The sequence below is a fragment of the Tursiops truncatus genome, chromosome 3 (assembly GCF_011762595.2).
Source record: "Tursiops truncatus isolate mTurTru1 chromosome 3, mTurTru1.mat.Y, whole genome shotgun sequence".
Classification (NCBI taxonomy): Eukaryota; Metazoa; Chordata; class Mammalia; order Artiodactyla; family Delphinidae; genus Tursiops; species Tursiops truncatus.
Window position 1 is genome coordinate 7449907 of NC_047036.1, and position 20167 is coordinate 7470073.

A 20167-nucleotide genomic window follows, 5' to 3' on the forward strand; every position below is an offset into this window, starting at 1 on the left:
GTCGCAAACTTTCAAAGATGCAAACACGCATTCCCATGTCCAATCACATAAGTTAGTTCACGTGTCTGGCGTACATTGTCACATGTGTGCATCCTCTACAAGTGGTTGTGCTTTTGTGTACTTTACTGTACAGTACTGTATAGAGTACAGTGGTACATCTTTATTTCTTGCCTGTTCACCCGATGCCAGCCCCTGGATGCCAGCTGTTGTACTGTACTACTGTACTTTTCAAGGTACTATACTGTAAGATTCAAGTATTTTCTTTACTTTTTGTGTTTGTTTGTTTTTTATGTATTATTTGTGTGAAAAGTATTATAAACCTATTATAGTACAGTACTATATAGCCGATTGTGTTACTTGGGTACCTAGGCTAACATTGTTGGACTTTCGAACAAACTGGACTTACGAAGCAGTCTCAGAACAGAACTCGTTCATATGTAGGGGACTTACTGTATTGAAAAAATCTGCATATAAGTAGACCCGCACAGTTCAGTATTGTTCAAGAGCCCACTGTATGTGGAATTCGAGCTCTCTCCTAAGCCTCCATTATTTTAAAATGTATTTTCTCACTTCTCACTTGCTTCCTCACATCATTTGCTGAGGACTTGCCTGGTAACTAGAATGAGGCTGGTAGGCTTTTAGACCAGACTGCTTTTGAGCTTTACTCAGAAAGTCTACTTTTGAACTTTAGTCAGGAAGTTTCCAAGTGTTAGAAAACCTAAATCAAAATCTCCCAGAAACCTAAAACTCTAGTGATTTCAAATTCATAAACGCTTTGAATATTACCACTTATAACTGGATAGGTTTTTAAGCAGCTTTTGGATTGTCATTGGTGAGAGATTTTGAAGGAAAATATTTAAATAAATGCACGGGATTCTTAGTTTCTCTTCATTTTCTACACTTGTTGGAAGGTGACTACCGTGGCCATTTCTGACACAGATGCTCTTCCTCATTAACAGTCATGAAAGTTACCCGTACTTTTAAAGAGCTGAACTGTCCGAGAAAGAGGGTAACTTTTAAGAGGACCAAAATAAAGATGTGAGGTCGTAGGCACGTCCAAATGCCCAGGACTCGTCTGGGCAAGGAGTCAGAAGAAAGTTCTAGAAAGATTCATTAGAGACTAGGCAGCAGTACTTTGCCTTCAGAGCAGCAAGGTTTCTGATGAAGTGCCTACTGGGTCTTCAGTGAGAACAGAAGACCAGCTAAATTATCTTCTGATGCTTGAAGCAGTAGTCACCACAGATAAGCTGATGGGATGGGATCACGTTGAGAGGGGCCGCATTCTTGGGTCCTGGAGGTTTCTTCTTGAAGAGTCTTGGTTCTGAGAGGGTGTGTGGGGCGTGTTATTAATTCCTGGTGCTTCACTTCCTGGCTCTGTTATCTGATCAGTATAAGGTGCTGATGGACTCTGGATCCTGCTGTAAGTAAGACCCATGAGTAGAAGTGAATTGGCTCCGTCTCTGTGCATGTGGGTGCCTCATGGCGGGGGTGGGGAGGGCAAGTGTGAACACTGCAGCTCCCAGCACACGAGACCTTCCAACCAGTGGCAGTTGTAAGGGCTGAAGATATTCCGTACTCCCACATGGGAAGGAAACTGAATTTCAAAGGAAACCATCATAGCAGAGAGAGGGCATCAAATACTCCCTAAGAATATTAAGGGGAACCACCAACTTAACAAGAATATCAAAATTTAGGTAACTTAATGAAATATTGCCATTTGCAGCAACATGGATGGACCTAGAGATTATCATACTGAGTGAAGTAAGTCAGACAAAGACAAATATCATATGATATCACTTATATCTGGAATCTAAGAAACAATACAAATGAACTTATTTACAAAACAGAAATAGACTCACAGACATAGAAAACAAACTTACAGTTACCAAAGAGGAAAGGAGGGGGAGGGATAAATGAGGAGTATGGGATTAATAGATACACACCATTATATATAAAATAAAAAACAAGGATTTACTGTATAGCACAGGGAACTAGATTCAGTATCTTGTAATAACCTATAATGAAAAAGAGTCAGAAAAGAATATGTATGTATAACTGAATCACTTTGCTGTACACCAGAAATGAGCACAGTATTGTAAATAAACTATACTGCAATGGAAGAACAAAAGAGAAAAAAAAAACAAGAAAAAAAATGAAAGTAACTTAGCTCATGAGAACTCCCTGCATTCATGTGGGTGGTAGGGGAGGTTGGGTGCAGTAACAAGAGCCTGTGATGTCTTTCCAGCCACATTCCTGACCTCTTGTGTAGACACAGTAAGAACAACAGCCACTATTTGCTGGATGCTGGGTTTCATGTACCTTAGTCCATTTAAACCTCACAACAATGATACAGGAGTACATAGTGTTAACCCATTTTAAAGATGGAGAAACTGAGGTTCAAAGAAGTAAGTAACTTGTACTCTGAACCAGGATGCAAAATGCCTCAAATAAAAACCACTTTTATTTTGCCAGGCAGTGTTCAAGGCATTGTGTATAGTTTACCTCACTTTATTCTCATTATCTCCAATTCACCAAGAAAAAAAATGGAGGCTCAGTTAGTATGAATACTTGGGAGAAGTCTACCTGGCAGGTAAGTGACTCATAAACCTAGATCTGTCAGGCTCATCCCTTTTCCACCTTTTCTTCCTTAGAACAAGAAGGAGACTGGTCATTCACTCTAAATTTCTGGGTGAAACACTGGGTTATTAATCACCCACTCAGGAAATTTAACACAATGCATCACCTCCCCCCACCAACTGCACCAGCATCAACATTACACAGAATTGAAGAAACTTCATTATGCTTCAAAGTTATTAGAAGATAGTCTTTATAATAATGTAACAGTTGTTCTCAGGATGCCATCCTGGGGATTCCTATAATGGACCTGTACATGGACATGTATATCTGATTGACCAAACCCCGTCCTCATTTCACTGCTCAGCATGTGCAGGTCCTCAGCACAGAGCTCTTCTCTTTGGTGGGACTGCTCTTTGGGTGCTGAGGCACAGTGGAGGCAGATCTGGATGGTGACCAATCACTCGATAGTTTCCAGCATTTTATTTGTTGCCACTTCCATGTCCCATTTTTAACCTACTTCCCAATATGAGAAGCCACCTTTTCACAGGAACAGCGAAGCTTAAAAGGCATGTCAGAAAATGCTTGCTTGCTCCCTTTGTAGCTGTTGAGATGTCTGCCATGTGGCTGACAGGGTCCTGGTGCTCCGGCCGGGTGTCAGGCCTGAGCCTCGGAGGTGGGAGAGCCAATTTCAGGACACTAGACCACCAGAGACCTCCTGGCCCCACGTAATATCAATCGGTGAAAGCTCTCCCAGAGATCTTCATCTCAACGTTAAGACCCAGCTCCACTCAACGACCAGCAAGCTATAGTGCTGGACACCTTATGCCAAACAATTACCAAGCCAGGAACACAACACCAACCACTAGCAGAGGAGCTACCTAAAGTCATAATAAGTTCACAGACACCCCAAAACACACCACCGGATGCGGTCCTGCCCACCAGAAAGCAAAGATCCAGCCTCATCCACCAGAACACAGGCACCAGTCCCCTTGATCAGGAAGCCTACACAAGCCACTGAACCAACCTCACCCACTGGGAGCACACACGAAAAACAATTTGAAATATGAACCTGCAGCCTGAGAAAAGGAGACCCCAAACACAGTAGGTTAAGTAAAATGAGAAGACAGAGAAACACACAGCAGATGAAGGAGCAAGGTAAAAACCCACCAGACCTAACAAATGAAGAGGAAATAGGCAGTCTACCTGAAAAAGAATTCAGAGTAATGATAGTAAAGATGATCCAAAATCTTGGAAATAAAATGGAGAAAATAGAAGAAACATTTAACAAGGACCTAGAAGAACTAAAAAGCAAACAAACAATAATGAACAGCACAATAAATGAAATTAAAAATTCTCTAGAAGGAATCAATAGCAGAATAACTGAGGCAGAAGAACAGATAAGTGACCTGGAAGATAAACTAGTGTAAATAACTACCACAGAGCAGAATAAAGAAAAAAGAATGAAAAGAATTGAGGACAGTCTCAGAGACCTCTGGGAAAACATTAAATGCACCAACATTTGAATTATAGGGGTCCCAGAAGAAGAAGGGAAAAAAAAAGGGACTGAGAAAATATTTGAAGAGATTATAGTTCCCTAATATGAGAAAGGAAATAGTCAATCAAGTCCAGGAAGCACAGAGAGTCCCATACAGGCTAAATCCAAGTAGAAACACACCAAGACACATACTAATCAAAATATCAAAATTAAATACAAAGAAAAAATATTAAAAAGCAGCAAGGGAAAAGTAACAAGTAATATACAAGGGAATCCCCATAAGGTTAACAGCTGACCTTTCAGCAGAAACTCTGCAAGCCAGAAGGGAAAGGCAGGACATATTTAAAGTGATGAAAGGGAAAAACCTACAACCAAGATTACTCTACCCAGCAAGGATCTCATTCAGATTCAACAGAGAAATTAAAATCTTTACAGACAAGCAAAAGCTAAGAGAATTCAGCACCACCAAGCCAGCTTTACAACAAATGCTAAAGGAACTTCTCTAGGCAGGAAACACAAGAGAAGGAAAAGACCTACAAAAACAAACCCAAAACAATTAAGAAAATGGTAATAGGAACATACATATTGATAACTACCTTAAATGTAAATGGATTAAATGCTCCAACCAAAAGACATAGACTGGCTGAATGGATACAAGAACAAGGCCTATAAGACACTGATGAAAGAAATTAAAGATGATACAAACAGATGGAAAGTTATACCATGTTTTTGGATTGGAAGAATCAACATTGTGAAAATGACTATACTACCCAAAGCAATCTACAGATTCAATATAATCCCTTTCAAACTACCAATGGCATTTTTCACAAAACTAGAACAAAAAATATCACAATTTGTATGGAAACACAAAAGACCCCAAACAGTTAAAGCAATCTTGAGAAAGAAAAATGGAGCTGGAGGAAACAGACTCCCTTACTTCAGACTATACTACAAAGCTACAGTAATCAAGACAGTATGGTACTGGCACAAAATCAGAAATATAGATCAATGGAACAGGATAGAAAGCCCAGAGATAAACCCACGCACATATGGTCACCTTATCTTGATGAAGGTAGCAAGAATATACAATGGAGAAAAGACAGCCTCTTCAATAAGTGATGCTGGGAAAACTGGGCAGCTACATGTAAAAGAATGAAATTATGACTGATTCACTTTGTTATAAAGCAGAAACTAACACACCATTGTAAAGCAATTATACCCCAATAAAGATGTTAAAAAAAAAAAAAAGAATGAAATTAGAACACTCCCTAACACCATACACAAAAATAAACTCAAAATGGATTAAAGACCTAAATGTAAGGCCAGACACTATAAAACTCTTAGGGGGAAAACATAGGCAGGACACTCTATGACATAAATCACAGCAAGATCCTTTTTGATCCACCTCCTAGAGAAATGGAAATAAAAATAAACAAATGGGACCTAATGAAACGTAAAAGCTTTTACACAGCAAAGGAAAACATAAACAAGATGAAAAGACAACCCTCAGAATGGGAGAAAATATTTGCAAATGAAGCAACTGGCAAAGGATTAATCTCCAAAATATGCAAGCAGCTCATGCAGCTCAATATCAAAAAAACAAACAACAACCCCCAAATGGGCAGAAGACCTAAATAAACATTTCTCCAAAGAAGATATACAGATTGCCAACAAACACATGATAGGATGCTCAACATCACTAAACATTAGAGAAATGCAAATCAAAGCTACATTGAGGTATCACCTCACACGAGTCAGAATGGCCATCATCAAAAAATCTACAAACAATAAATGCTGGAGAGGGTATGAAGAAAAGGGAGCCCTCTTGCACTGTTGGTGGGAATGTAAATTGATGCAGCCACTATGCGGAGGGTCCTTAAAAGACTAAAAATAGAAATACCATGCGACTCAGCAACCCCAGTACTGGGCATATACCCTGAGAAAACCATAATTCAAAAAGAGTCATGTAGGGGGCTTCCCTGGTAGCGCAGTGGTTGAGAGTCCGCCTGCCGATGCAGGGGACATGGGTTCGTGCCCTAGTCCGGGAAGATCCCATATGCCGCGGAGCGGCTGGGCCCGTGAGCCATGGCCGCTGAGCCTGTGCGTCTGGAGCCTGTGCTCCACAGAGGGAGAGGCCACAACAATGAGAGGCCTGTGTACCGCAAAAAAAAAAAAAAAAAAAAAAAGAGTCATGTACCACAATGTTCATTGCAGTTCTATATACGATAGCCAGGACATGGAAGCAACCTACGTGTCCATCAACAGAAGAATGGATAAAGAAGATGTGGCACATATATACAATGGAATATTACTCAACCATAAAAAGAAACAAAACTGAGTTATTTGTTTTGAGGTGGATGGACCTAGAGACTGTCATACAGAGTGAAGTAAGTCACAAAGAGAAAAACAAATACCATATGCTAACATATATATGGAATCTAAAAAAAAAAGAAAGGTTCTGAAGAACCTAGCGGTAGGACACGAATAAAGACGCAGATGTAGATAATGGACTTGAGGACATGGGGAGGGGGAAGGGTAAGCTGTGACAAAGTGAGAGAGTGGCATGGACATATATACACTACCAAAGGTAAAATAGATAGCTAGTGGGAAGCAGCCGCATAGCACAGGGAGATCAGCTCGGTGCTTTGTGACTGCCTAGAGGGGGGAAATAGGGAGGGTGGGAGGGAGATGCAAGAGGGAGGAGATATGGGGATATATGTATACATATATACAATTATACCCCAATAAAGATGTTAAAAATAAATAAATAAGGCAGGTCAGCCAAAGAATTTGAAGAATAGATACATGTATATGTATAACTGAATCACTTTGCTGTGCACCTGAAACTAACACAATGTTGTTAATCAGCTATGCTTCAATATAAAATAAAAATAAAAAAAATAAGAGGAGCCACTTACCTTGTCCCCCACCCTGTCACCTATGCCACCACCACTGAGCTTTGCCGTCAGGGTCCACCTGCCTTCTCTGCACACCTGGCTGCAGCGGAGGCTGCTGACCCCTTACCTTGATGGCCTCCACCGAGTCATACTTGTCCAGTTTGTTGATGTGGTTAGTTATGCTGGTGTTGAGAGGGACAGGCGCAACGGGGTGGATGACGGTGGCATCGTGGGACTGCTGCTGGTACCGCTGGCAGTAGGTGTAGACAAGCAGCGTAAGAAGGCAGCCCAGGATGGAGCTGCTGAGCCCCACGGCGATCATGTGGAACAAGTTGAACTCTGGGAAGACAACGTCAAAAGTGAGGCCACCCTGGAAAAGGACGTGCTCCTCCCCAGCTCAGTGGGCTCAGAGGAAAAGAGAAGGACGCCATGGAAAGCTCCACACTCCTTCTAAAACTCAGAAAATCATAGGGCCTTCCTTTGGAATGTCGTGGCCGCCAAGACACTTCTCTGCAGCGAGCTCAGTGTAGTTTAAGTCAACGCTCTTATGGATTATAACCACCGTATAATATGGTGATCTTTTAAAGATCAACAAATACGCTAGCAGAGACACTTTTTTCTTTAAAGGCTTGTAAGAGACCGTTCTTCTGTTTCAAGTGCAGCATGATCTGTGGTCTGGGGGGTTTCTAGGGAACATGTTTTCCGTTTTCCTGAACAGGCTGAGTCCCTGCTTGCAGCCTGGCTGTGTCCTGGGAACAAAGCAAGGATGTATCTAGTACTTCCAATCACTGCTCACCTGCAAGCCCGACTATTTCTCCCTCCTTTATCATTTCATTTTATTTAAAAATGTGTTCTGATTATATCGTTCTTATGTTTTCCATTACGTTTTTTGGAATATGAAGATACACATATTGTATAACATTTGATTGCATGAAAATAAAAGTGCAAAAGGATATACAAGAATAAATCTTTTTTTCTTTCTGAGAGGAAACCACTGTCACCACCTTCTCCTGTGCTCTTCCAGAGACACTCTGCGCACTTGCATGCTATGTGTGCGTGTGGTAAACATTATCCTGGGTACCATTTTTTCACTCACATTGTATTCTGGAGACCTTTTAAAGAAAATGGCTTACTCCAAAGAAACAAAGGATTTGTGTCAAAGGAATATGATCTATTAATGGTCATGAAATGACCCTCTTTTTTTAAAGTGTTTTTTCTATCTAATAGCATCTTTAAGTAATTTTCTTTGAGTTATAAATACACAATGTTGAATAAACAAGCTGACATGGACTCATGTCTCTAAGACAGGATTGGTTTGAGTGACATCAAGGTAGCTTAACCAAGAACTGCTTAATCTCTGACAAAGAGCAACAAAAGAAAAAAAGATATTCATTGTGTGTTGGTAAAACACCTTACAATCAAAATTTTAAGGCTTTCAGGGAATAAAGACAACATCTGAGCCATGACCATGAAGCTGAGATTACTGAAAATCAGGTAAAACAAAACAAGACCTCAATTTTTCTATGCTGTGTTGGCACCGTATAGCTAACCAGTTGCCTAAGGGTTCTTGGCCCTATGTCTCCACTGCACATCCTGGGGATCTGGCTTTTCTTCCAAGGTGTCCCCTTCATGCACCACCAGAGGCCTGAGTGACACCCTTGCTCTCCCTGCACCCAAATGGGACCACTGAAGATGCCTGCTGGGCACCCCTGTGGATGCCGGGTGAGACTGCTGGGCCATGTGGGGAGGTTCCCAGGGCTCTCGGGGAGAGAAGACCCGTGAGTTTGTCTACTACACCCAGGTTCTGGGATGTTTTCTCCTTAAACACCTGGGACCCTCCCGAGGACTCTCTGAGCTGTCCTCGCCTCACCTGGGATCCACAGCACAGGTGGAACATCCTTCATCCGTCCCTAAACCCTCTAAGCTTCTCCCTTTAAGCTGTGCCCCTTTGCTGTTCCTGGACACTGTTTTTCGGGGCCCTGGGCCCTGGAAGGTAGATTCGCTCCAGGAGGTGGATGAACACCGCGCGGAGAGGCAGCCTCGTCCTCTGTTCTCTGTGAACCGGAACCAACGTACTCCACCCACGCTGAGACTCCAAACAGGTGACTCCTAACACGCGCCTCAGGTGTCTTCAGCACCTGGAGCTGGATAATCCAGGAGGACGTTACTAGAATATTCCACAGATATCACCCACTCCCTGACATCCACCTCAATTTTTCACCTCTTGATTATCCTCTCACTGGTTTAACAAAGTGAAAGGAATCGCTAAATCTTTGGCTGTTCCTGATTTTGTCTGAAGACTCTAGGGCTGAACCTGGGACAGCTGGATAAAGCATCCAGGGGCCATTCTACCAGCAACGCTAGAAGCTTCTACTCTAACCCTGAAGTTGCCCTCAAGATAAGCAAGAGTGATTTCATACCTGTTGTCATCTCTCGATACTTTAGCCGTTTGGACCCCCCCAGGGTCAATGCAGCATATGGATAAAAGTACTTCTGCTGCACTGATAAAATAATATATAGAAGATGTATGGCTCTCTCCCTATGCAGGTACTTTGTTATTAGTCAAATGAATCATTCCTGAAGGTGCCTGGGGAAGGCTGGGGCCAGCTGACATCTTTATGATGATTATACAGTCTTTGTATCTCATGCAACTAAAAATAGCTAAGTCGGAACATTTCCATAGGCCTACATTTTTTCTGCATAAGTGAAAAATCAAGCCTATTAAATCTCTTGAATCTGCTTAGCATGGCTCTTTGCTTTGAATACAATGCTTTTTGCTGTTGATTTTGGTCAGTAAAGCTAGAAGAGAAACCAACTACCCAGCGATTCAACTGGCTGATTTTCTGTGCAAAGTTTGATTCTTCTCAACAGACTGAAAAAAGCATCCCCAAACATCCTTGCTAGGTGATTGTGTTTACCTCTCAGCCCCACAATTAGCCCCATCGGACCTCTTACCCACCTACTCTGCTGTGTCAATGTCAGCAGCCTAAGATCGAACCGATTGGTTCTGAATATTATAGAGTAATTAAAGTGTCTGTGATTGAATCAATAGCACCTCAAGGCTTGATCTGGTGCAGCCTTTGGAACAGCTGGTTCAGACACGCAGAAGCTGCCTTTTAGGATGCAAGCAAGCCTTCGGCACCCTGTCCTCCCGGGTGCTCAAGGCCTTGGCAGGACTCCCGTATCTGAACCCTGAGAAGGCTGGCCGAGGAAAGTGGTTTTTGACCTTGTGTTAGGCCTGGAGGGCATGCTGGCTGCCCCCAGGTTCTGCCCTGACCTCCCTCAGGGCAGGAACACTCTCTACAAGCTCTGCTCCAGTGGTGAACCCGGGTGTTGTCCAAGAGTGTCGCCTGGCCGGGGCTGCTGTGGCTGCCTACCCCAGATACCCTCCTCTGGGACACTCTGCACCGGGCCCCTTTTCCCGTGGTGCTCCGGGCTTAAAGCTCACGCTGGGATCCCCTTGCCCAGATCCAAAGCTGGCTTCACTCAGACTGTTTGTGTGAACCTCATCTCTCTGACCCTCATGACCCCTATTTATAAAATACAGATAAAAAGACGTGGCTGCTATCCCTTTCCTACAATTCCCCAAACAAAAATTTCTCTGAAAACTGATTTTTCATCACTCACCTGGCAGCGAAGCCTGACCTGACCTGATCATTTGCTGCAGAACCAGGATGACTGGCAGCTTCACTTCACCTACCTTTCACGGCAACGTCATTAAAGAGGTTGGTTACGGAGTGCGACCCCCAGACCTCGCCGTGTCATACCTTATAGGACCCGTATTACCCATCTGTAATCTGAAGGATGCTGACTTCCAAACCCTGCTCTACCTCCAAAGGTTTTACATAAAGAACAGTGGGCTGTGGCACCCACGTGAATGCTCTTTGTGAGGATGAAATAGGATACCTCTACGGTGTCTGGCACACAGTGACTGCTGACCTAAAAATACTACAGCTATAATTCTTTTTATGTGAACCAGCCAACATTCATCTTGCAGCCGGATCCCCAAGTAGTGGCTCACTGAACTGACCCAGTCAGACACCAGACACTGCCCTTCTTAGGCACAGGGCTCTTTTGGGATATGACTTTTGGTTCCAGAGGGGCTGGGGCTGTTTGAGTCCCCGCTGTAAGCTCAACACCCCTCACAAAACTGACACAGAGCGGGTGCTCAGGAAAGATGATTGAACAAACGGATTAACAGATGGCTGACTAAACAGATAGAGCGTCACAGATAGCAGATTCTTAACCAGTGTAGTTAATAAATAAGTACATTCCTAAAACACACCGATGAAAATCCAGATTCCTTCTGAGTGTGAGAGACCAAAGCCCGTTGGGTTGAGCTGCCTGGGACCTCCCGCTGGAATGGATTATGTTAGAAATGGTTAGGAATAGTCATCAGCTGCACACATGAAGATGCTGGTCTTGTGTGTGGTTTTTGGCTCTGACACCAAAGGTGGACCAGGGCTGGGCTCTGATCAATGGACAGCCAGTCCCTCCCATCCAAACAGGATAGAACTAGATGGGAAAGTCCAAAAGCATTATGGATTTGACCCAGAGAATGTGATTTCTGTCATTCAGGGTTGCAGGAAGTTAGAAAAATATCTCTGGAGATATAGGTATAGCCTTTTGCCCATAATAAAATGCTGACATTTTATCATTTCGGCAGTTTGGAGATTTGAGGCTGGTTTCTATGGATTTGCACTATACATATAAAGAAAGTGGTTGAATTCTGTTTTACTCATAGGAAATCTAACTGTAGCTAATACCCAGATCACTGGGCCATAAAGCTTATGTCCACTCGACTCACCTGAAGGGCTTATTAAGCCAGAGTGCTGGGCCCCTCTCAGGGAGGTTCTGACTCTGTACATGGTGGTGCAGCCTGAGAATCTGCATTTCTATCAAGTTCCCAGGTGATACTGATGATGCTGGTCTAAGGACCCCCTGAGAACCACTGATCCAGATGTCAAATATGGACTCCTTAGCATTTCTACTGCCAAAATATAAGGTGTTTGGATTCAGGAGTTTCTCCAGTTTTATTTTGTTTTTTTCTTGGCCAGTAGCTGAAACATCATATGAAACATATGGCAAGAGAAATGACTGGAAAATACCTGAAATTAATTAAGAAAAAGAACTTACCTCCACACCTTTTCTCTTCTACGCTGCTGGATCTTGCCACAGATACTTCTGGAAAAACAAAGTTTAATCACAATGTATAAAGGGTGTAGGGAAGGAAGATCACATTAATGATTCATTTATGAAATGTCTAATGATTTTGAGTTTTATGTGAGTCAGTTTCCAAAAACCTGATTAATTGTTTTTAAAAACATATTTCTTTCTTTTTTTTTTTCTTAACCAACCGGAGATGTATTTGGTCAAGGTCACCTTGATTGGAAAGGGGTGAGATTCATTATTACAAAAAGAAAATGCTATGGTCCCTTGGGTTGAAACCAGGGCACTAGCTTCAAAGTAAGGCTGGCATATGGGCTGATTTTCTGTTACAATGTATTCTGCCAGCTGTGGAACCCCACAGTGTTTGTCTGTAGTATTTCTGCCTCAGATTTTTTGTCTCATCAAAGTCAGTGTTGTCACATTGCCTGGGGAGGGGGACCACTCCACCAGAGCTCAGAGGAACTTGCCAAAACAAATAACCTTCCTACTCGAGCCCATTCATGATCTTTGCCATGGCCCATGTGAAACTGACAAGTAGGATGCCAACAAAAGGAGAGCTCCACCTAAGTGTTTAAGCCCAAGGATAAACACCATTTCAAGAGTCCAGAAACACTATTCTCTCCTGTATTGATTTCTCATTCGTTAACAAGAATTAAAAATACGTCTATGGTTGAAAAGGAAACAACAATAAACACTCTTGCAGTTCTAGACCACAGAAGATTGAGGTGTCTTCTGAGGCTGAAGCTGATAGTTTTTTCTAAAATAATATCTTTCCTTTAGTGAAGGAAAACAAGGCATTCCCTGTTATTACCTTGTAAGAGGTTAGTCTCTGCTTTTGGCCCACATCAGAGTGCTACGGCACATGGTGGGCATATATGTAGGCCCGTGCCTACAGTGAGCATGTGATGGGTGACTAGCTGTCACTAATAACTAAACATCGATTTCACATGGAAAAGCCTGTAGCCAAAGGGCCAAGCCAACCTCTTCTCCAAGACGAGAGCAAGGACAGCCTCCCATTTTCCCAAATAAACTAAGGTTGTATGAAGAGAATGGCCCTCTTTTCTCTGTGCAAACACATACGCACAACCTTGCCAAAGCATTTAACTTAATATTAAAGTAACCAAATAACCTATTTTCATTTTTTGAACAAACTATTCTGACCGTGTTATAGGCAATAAATTGTAGAAGAAGACATTGTGCTTAAAAAAAACCTTAAAACTCATGGCCTAAATTCAAGTCTACAGACGTAGTTATCTACAAATCTATAATCACCTTGAAACCACAAGAGTTGATTGAATCATCTCTGTTTTAGCAAACAGGACCTCATAGAGCAGATAAAACTCCCACCTAAGAATCATTGTCTCTCAAAATATCGGAAATGATTTTGTTTGCACTAATAGGCATCTCCCCTCTTACCCGGGAGGAAATTGGAATCAAAAACACAGGGCCGGCTCTCCGTGGTGTTTCCGGAACACTGGCTGCCCACGGGGAACAGAAGAATGCACTGGCGGATGCGGACCTGGACCCCAGACACATCACACTCGGACCATTCTGACCACTCCGACCAGCTCTCTGCAGGGGCCAGAAGACAGGAGATGCGGCAACAAGACCCACTAAGATCCATCGATCTGGAAGTTGGGTCAGCTTATGTACATAAGGTTTCATATGATGTTTATAGTGGGTCTGTGTATACATAAGATGGACTCGTATCTTATGACCAGTCCAGTAAATAGAATACAAAGGAGCAAGAATAAAAGAACTCATATACCTTTGATTAGAAATAATGTGCTTAAAATACATTTTCTAAAACTCACATTACTTTAATGCTCTAAATTAACTGTATTAGACACTCCATAAGCTAATGCATGAAGCCTGGCTGTGCATGACCCTTCCTTGGTGGAGAAGAGATCATCAATGCCGACCCCATTCCTACGGGGTCACACTCAAATCCTTCTCCAGAAAATTTCTACAGGCCTCAGTGCTCAAGCAAGAGAAATGACAGTGTGTTCATGAGAAAGTCCTGGTTGTGAAAGGGGTTCAAGCTACTACAAATACTTTCTTTCCAGTTGTGAAAACAACTTTGCAGGGTCAGCACACCAAAGGCAGGCTGTACTCATGGTAGAATTCACTCTATCCCTTGTTTACTGCCACTGAAGCACATCCACACGCAAGTCATCAAGGCCAAAAGATGAACTAGCTAAAGTCACTTTACCCCAAAAAGGTAGATTCGCTAAGATGTGTTAAATTCACTGGACCTACAGATGTGTGAAAAGAGAGAATTAATGCTCATTTTATGTAAGGAGGTTAAAAAAATGAACTCTCAATATTATTTATGAAATATTAATAATGTAAAATAATGTTTTTCTATGCAGCTTCTTTTTTCCTCTTTTTAAATTAAAATTGGCAACCAAACTTGTGTTTTGATCCATTGTAAAGGGTATAATTTTCCTTAGAAATTTGTAAAGTGCCAGTTTTGGGGATGACTGAGAATCTGGTTTCTAGGCACTTTTCAGTATACATGGAACCTTCAAGGAAAGTCTGCAGGAGCTAGTTAAAAATGTGTGTGTGTGTGTGTGTGTGTGTGTGTGTTTCAAAGTCGAAGTTAGACTCAGAAGAGATTGTCTCATTTTCATTCCAAGTGGTCCCTACATGGCAGAAAACAAAGCTAATTCTTGGATGGGGTGGGCTGCTGCAGGGCATCCACTGGGCACATGGGCCAGCTGGCCTCGGAGCCCGGAACCCCCATGCCCACGGTCCTGGGGGGATTCCTGTGAAGCCACTTCACAAGGGCTCTCCTGCTTCCCCACCTTGATTCTAAGCAACTAAATGTCAGCTCCCATTACCAGCTTAAATATTTTAAGAATACTTGGTTATCACTGGTTTCTGTAACTAGTTCTGCAACTACAGCATGGTGGGAATGATTCCATTGCAGAACAATGTATTAGGAGGTCACATCACTGGCAATAGTGTGGCATTGACGTGTTCCCCTCTTTTGGTCTTATCGTGATGTGGTTTCATCGTTTCACCATTTGTATACCAGGAAAAGGGTGAGTCTGCCCTGCTGTCTGCACGGGCCTGGCCGGGTTGCTTACCGGGGCAGGGCTGCGTGTTGCAGAGAGCCTCTTCCGTGTGCAAGCCCAGGCAGATGTCGCCTCCATAGGCGGGGGCTGGGTTTGTGCACGAGCGGGTCCTCATATAATGTCCACCTCCACATGTCGCTGAGCACTTTGACCAGGAGGACCAGCAAGACCACACGCCATCCACTGGGAAGGGACACAAAGTCACACCGCTTCTGAAATCTACATCTGACCCATGCGATGTGGCTACAGAGAGTCTGCACTGTGTGAACGCGTTGTGCGCACCACTGACCATCATAGGAGGGGATTCAGGACCTTCCACCTGGCTTTTCACATTCCTCTCTACGCTTCTTCAGTTCCTCCTATTCTTTCAGGAAATAGTTCTAAGCATGTAAAATGCAAGCACAAGGATGACCAAGGAGTGCATGTACATCTGCAGTACAAAACCCAGTCTCTGGGAAAGACCATGAACTACAGAACAATGTTCTGTAGTTGTTCAGGTGAAGCCCCAGCTAGCGCTACCTCTGCCAGCTGCCCAAGACAGCTGGCAAGACAGTGTCTTATCCTCCTTTTGTGTCACTTGCAGTTTACAGAACAAACTGTGGACTCAAAGATTTCACGGACAGAGAGGCGAGGAGTGTTCTTAGCACACCATAGGTACTTAACTGATGTCATCCACAGAACACACACCTGTCCAAATTCACTTTGATTCAAAAGGTCTCCCCTCCATGAGATTCTCACTCACTGTTCCTTCTTCCTTGCACTTACTGTTTTCATAATAAAGAAGAAATAAATTATCTTATTGAATTGGAATATGACTTAGGAACAAAGAACCATCTGCTCTCCTTTGTCAGCCAAGGTCTGGAATCAGTTCTGAATCAAACACGAATTGAGAAAAAGGAGTGATGGAGAAAGACCAAGCTATTTCTCAATGTTGGGAATAAATTATGTCAGTGAAAGTACTAGTTAGACCAAACCACAGAAGAAAAAGGATCATTTCAACATGGGCTCAACTTTCAAACCTTACTGCAAGTTTTGTCCACATTAGAATTGGAGATCGAATTTTTCATTGATTAATTTAAGAGGTAGTTTTATATTTCTCAGGTCTTCGATTAATTTTCAAACTTAATCATAATGAGAAAACTTGTTTTTAAAGAAAATATACCACCCCTTTGTAACTGTTTCTTGTGGACCCAAGAGGACAAAGGAGGAGCAAATGCATAGGGAGAAAAGAGTCCTAAATGAAGTAAAAATAGCCTATAAGAGCCCTGAGTCTTCCAACTCCTCCGTGTTGAGTTGCATCCTGGCCTGTGTTAGGAATTTTCTAGGAGGTGGGAGAGAGAATTGACATTTGCCCCACTCAACAACCCCCTGAACTCATGCATTCCCAAGTGGAAAGTGAGAAGAGCCACTCTGAATATTTTCACATCCCTCTGTGGAAACTTGGCTTTCAAAAAGAAGATGAGGACAAAGCTATTTCAAGGCATTGTTACGTGTACCTGATACTGTCTTGACCATCAAATCAACGAAAATAAAAACGGCCACTAGATCATGTTAATGGGAAGTCTCGGACACGGGCCCGCGCCTTGCACTCGAAGGCCAGGGCAGCATCCGAGCATCTGGAGGAGTCTGTACATTCAGCCGACAGCAGCATGGACCTGTGTCTGGAGCCTGGGGAGGCAGAGTGGCTGGAGGGATCCTGACTTTCCCATGTGGCTTTCCCTCCCCCACTTTACAGGATGGATCCTCATCTAATCATGTTGCCCCAGGGGTCCCCTCAGCCCCCGGGGAGGAGCCCTTCCATTCTCCAGGCTGGGGCTGTGGGAAAGACATGTCTCTGTGACCTTTCCCAGCCCCTCAGCATCGCTTGGCCAGGAAAGCTGGGTAGTTTGGAGGGAAGCATCTCCTGAGGCTGGAGAAACTCAGGCAGAGACAGCGGAGGAGGACTGGAGAAGCAGGGACATTACTGAGTGGCCCAGCTACAAAGCTGGGAGCTGTGTTTTCAGCTTAATGTACGTGTTGATTCATCCATCCATCCCTCTGTCATCCACTCATCCATCCATCGTCCATCCACGTATCCCTCCATCATTCACTCATCCATCCATCATCCATCCACCCATCCACCTATCCATCCCTCCATCATCCACTCATCCATCCATTACCCATCCACCCATCCACTCCTCCGTCCATCCATCATCCACCCATCCATCCATCCATCTATCCATCTATCCATCTATCCATCCATCTAATAGATGCTCACTAAGTACTGCTATAAGCCAGTTCCTTGCTTAAGGAACTCAGAAAGTTGTTTGTACCAACTGAAAAAGATGCTATATTTGCAGTGGTGTGTGCCTTTAAAACCAATGTACACAGTATTTGGAATGACCCCCTCATGCCCCACCCCTGCTTGTCTATATGACCAACTCCCATCTGTCCCTCAAGGCCCAGTCCAGGGGCAGCCTGCTTGGTATAGCTGCCATGATTCCAGCTCCATGGGTCCCCAGCTGATGTAGCCATTGCATCTTGTCATCAACCCAACCATACTGGGTTGACATTATTCACAGGATCCTTCCTCACTGAACTCTTAAGTTCCTTTCTGACCTGGACCAGGTCACTGTGTCTTTCTTTACTCAGTGAATAGCACACAGCAGGTGATCCAAAATTGTTTGCTGAAAAACTGAATGAATAAAGAAAGGAAGATCAAGTAACCAACTGCTTATTTTCTCATCATTCAATAACCATCACTGAGAGCTATTTTGAGTGTGTGCCAGGCCCACGCTGGGAGCTGAGGGCACTGCCGTGAGTGAGATGGTCCTGCCCTCCTTGGGTGGTCACTCTGACAAAGTCAAAAGGCAGGATGCACAGCCAGAGGCCAGCACTCAGGATGGCCGTGAGGCATTGGGTTAAATTAAAGATCCTCTGACTGTGGGAAGGTCAGGGGGAAGCGATCCAGGTGACAGAGCTGCACTCAGAGCCGGGGCAAGAGGAAGGCACAGATGGTTAGAGCATTAAAGGTGACAGAGGAGCCTTCGGGGCTGTATTAGCAGACAACGCCCTGAGCGGGGGCGAGGGGGCTCCTTAAGGTCATTTTATTAACCCTGTGCTTCTGTGGCAAGCCTGCGGAATGAAAAGCCAGGGGTCAGGAGGAAGACCCAGACAACACAGCTCCTGTGGGTCTCCAGGAGAGGATGCTGCGTGTTTAGAGGACTGACCTCAGGAGGATGTAGACCCCTGTCAGCTGAGGGCACCAGGGACAGGCTTGGCAAGGCCCTGCTGGGCCACCCCTGATAACTGTCACTCTGGTGAGGACTCTGTGGTATGGAGGGAGGTCAGTTCTGGGGGGCGCTGGGCACATCAGAGTCTGGGAGGGACCAACCTCCAGTTTAAAGACAGGACACCGCTCTCTGGACCATGGCAGCCCAGCCCACTTCTCAAGTGGTGCAGTGCTTGGGGCCACAATCCCTTAGAGGGGCTCCTGAGAATGCTTCAGTTTCTGTTAAAGCAGAAGAAATAGATGAACATAAGCCAGCCTAGGTGATATCTGTCTTTATACCAATGTAGTTGGAAGATTATAACTATATCTATCTATATCTATATCTTTATCTACATCTATATCTATATTTATAACTGTTATATATCTACATCAATATCTATGTCTATACTTATATCTACATCTACATCTACATTTATAGCTATCTATCTATCTATCACAAATTATGTCTCAAACATAAAGCCAGGGAAGCTGAGTGAGAAAGTCTTCCAAGGCCCTTGATGTTTCGGTCTTTTCCAGATTACTCGATCCACTCACCTGGGCAGGGCAAGATGTTGCATTCCTGGTATTCCAGGGAGGGGCCCAGGCAAGGCATGCCCCCAAACTTGGGCTCCGGGTTGTTGCAAACACGCTTCCGGTTGCGAATGCCCCTGCTGCAGTCTCGGCTGCACTGTGACCATGAGGTCCAGGCTGACCAGGCCCCGTTGATGGTGTGAGAAGAGTATCTCCCAGCACGCAGGAAATCACCAGAAAGGCCTGCAAGGGAAATGGCCAAAGCACGATTCTGTTAGGAACTCTTAGAGTAACCATAGTCCAAACTAACTTTCATTCTGTAGCACTGTCTGCTTTGCTTCTGCAACTATACTCTCAAATATCAGTGGAACACTTTTTACACACCTCAGAAGCACAAAACTAAATAAAAATAACATTGCAGTTTGCATGATAATCTCCTATAACTCAAGCTTCTTTCTCTGCAGTTGCTATTAACAGGGGTGCAACGAAGAACTCAATTTGTCAATGTAGCAAAGTTCTTATACAAGTAATAGGGTTTTATGGGTAATAGGTCACTTATTGTTCTGAGAAATTTCTTACAAAGAAAATACACCTTTCTCACTTCCACTGGGAATTCTACAACAAATTGTCCTTGTGCAATTCATGTTCATTTTGATGGAAATGCCTACTGACTTAAAATATGAAAAAATATTCAGTCATTTTCTCAAAGGTAGGCAGTGTGACACAAGTTTTAAGAAAAAACTCTCAAAATATGCCATGAAGTTCTGGGGAAATGTGAGAAGGCAGATGTGTGAATAGTTCTATCCATTGTTAAGTTTCTTGGTTGTCTACTTAAAAATTCTGGCTCAGAAACCTAGGCAGATGCTCTTCAGAGAAAATAGATTAGAAACCTTTTTCTCTGATGAGAGAGTAGTTTGTGATTAATCAATAAAGAACACACAATTTAGCCTAATTTCATGTGATCAGAGGCAAACAGGTCCAATTTTGTATTCTCAAGATATCAATACCAAAACGTATGGCTAGTCCTTAGAACTTGAAGCCATTAAGATACAAGAAGGATAAAGTATTTTTTAAGCCATGCCCACAATATACTTTTGGAGGAAATATAAGAAGTCTTTTATAAATGTTTATCAAAATTTTTCCTTAGTTTATATCATTTAAAATGAAT

The 20167-nt window shown here is 43.3% G+C and overlaps 1 protein-coding gene across 7 annotated transcripts in view; it reads right to left on the reverse strand.

Annotated features, from left to right (window-relative positions):
* SEMA5A (semaphorin 5A) overlaps window positions 1-20167 on the reverse strand; it is a 479761-nt gene that overhangs the window by 7815 nt on the left and 451779 nt on the right. For all 7 annotated transcript variants that reach the window (XM_033852756.2, XM_073802003.1, XM_019951068.3 and 4 more), the window contains 5 exons: window positions 19024-19242; window positions 15231-15401; window positions 13555-13710; window positions 12106-12153; window positions 7097-7308 (listed from right to left, as the gene is read on the reverse strand). In XM_033852756.2, coding sequence (XP_033708647.1) covers window positions 7097-7308; window positions 12106-12153; window positions 13555-13710; window positions 15231-15401; window positions 19024-19242 — 806 coding nt within the window. The remainder of the gene's footprint in view (window positions 1-7096; window positions 7309-12105; window positions 12154-13554; window positions 13711-15230; window positions 15402-19023; window positions 19243-20167) is intronic.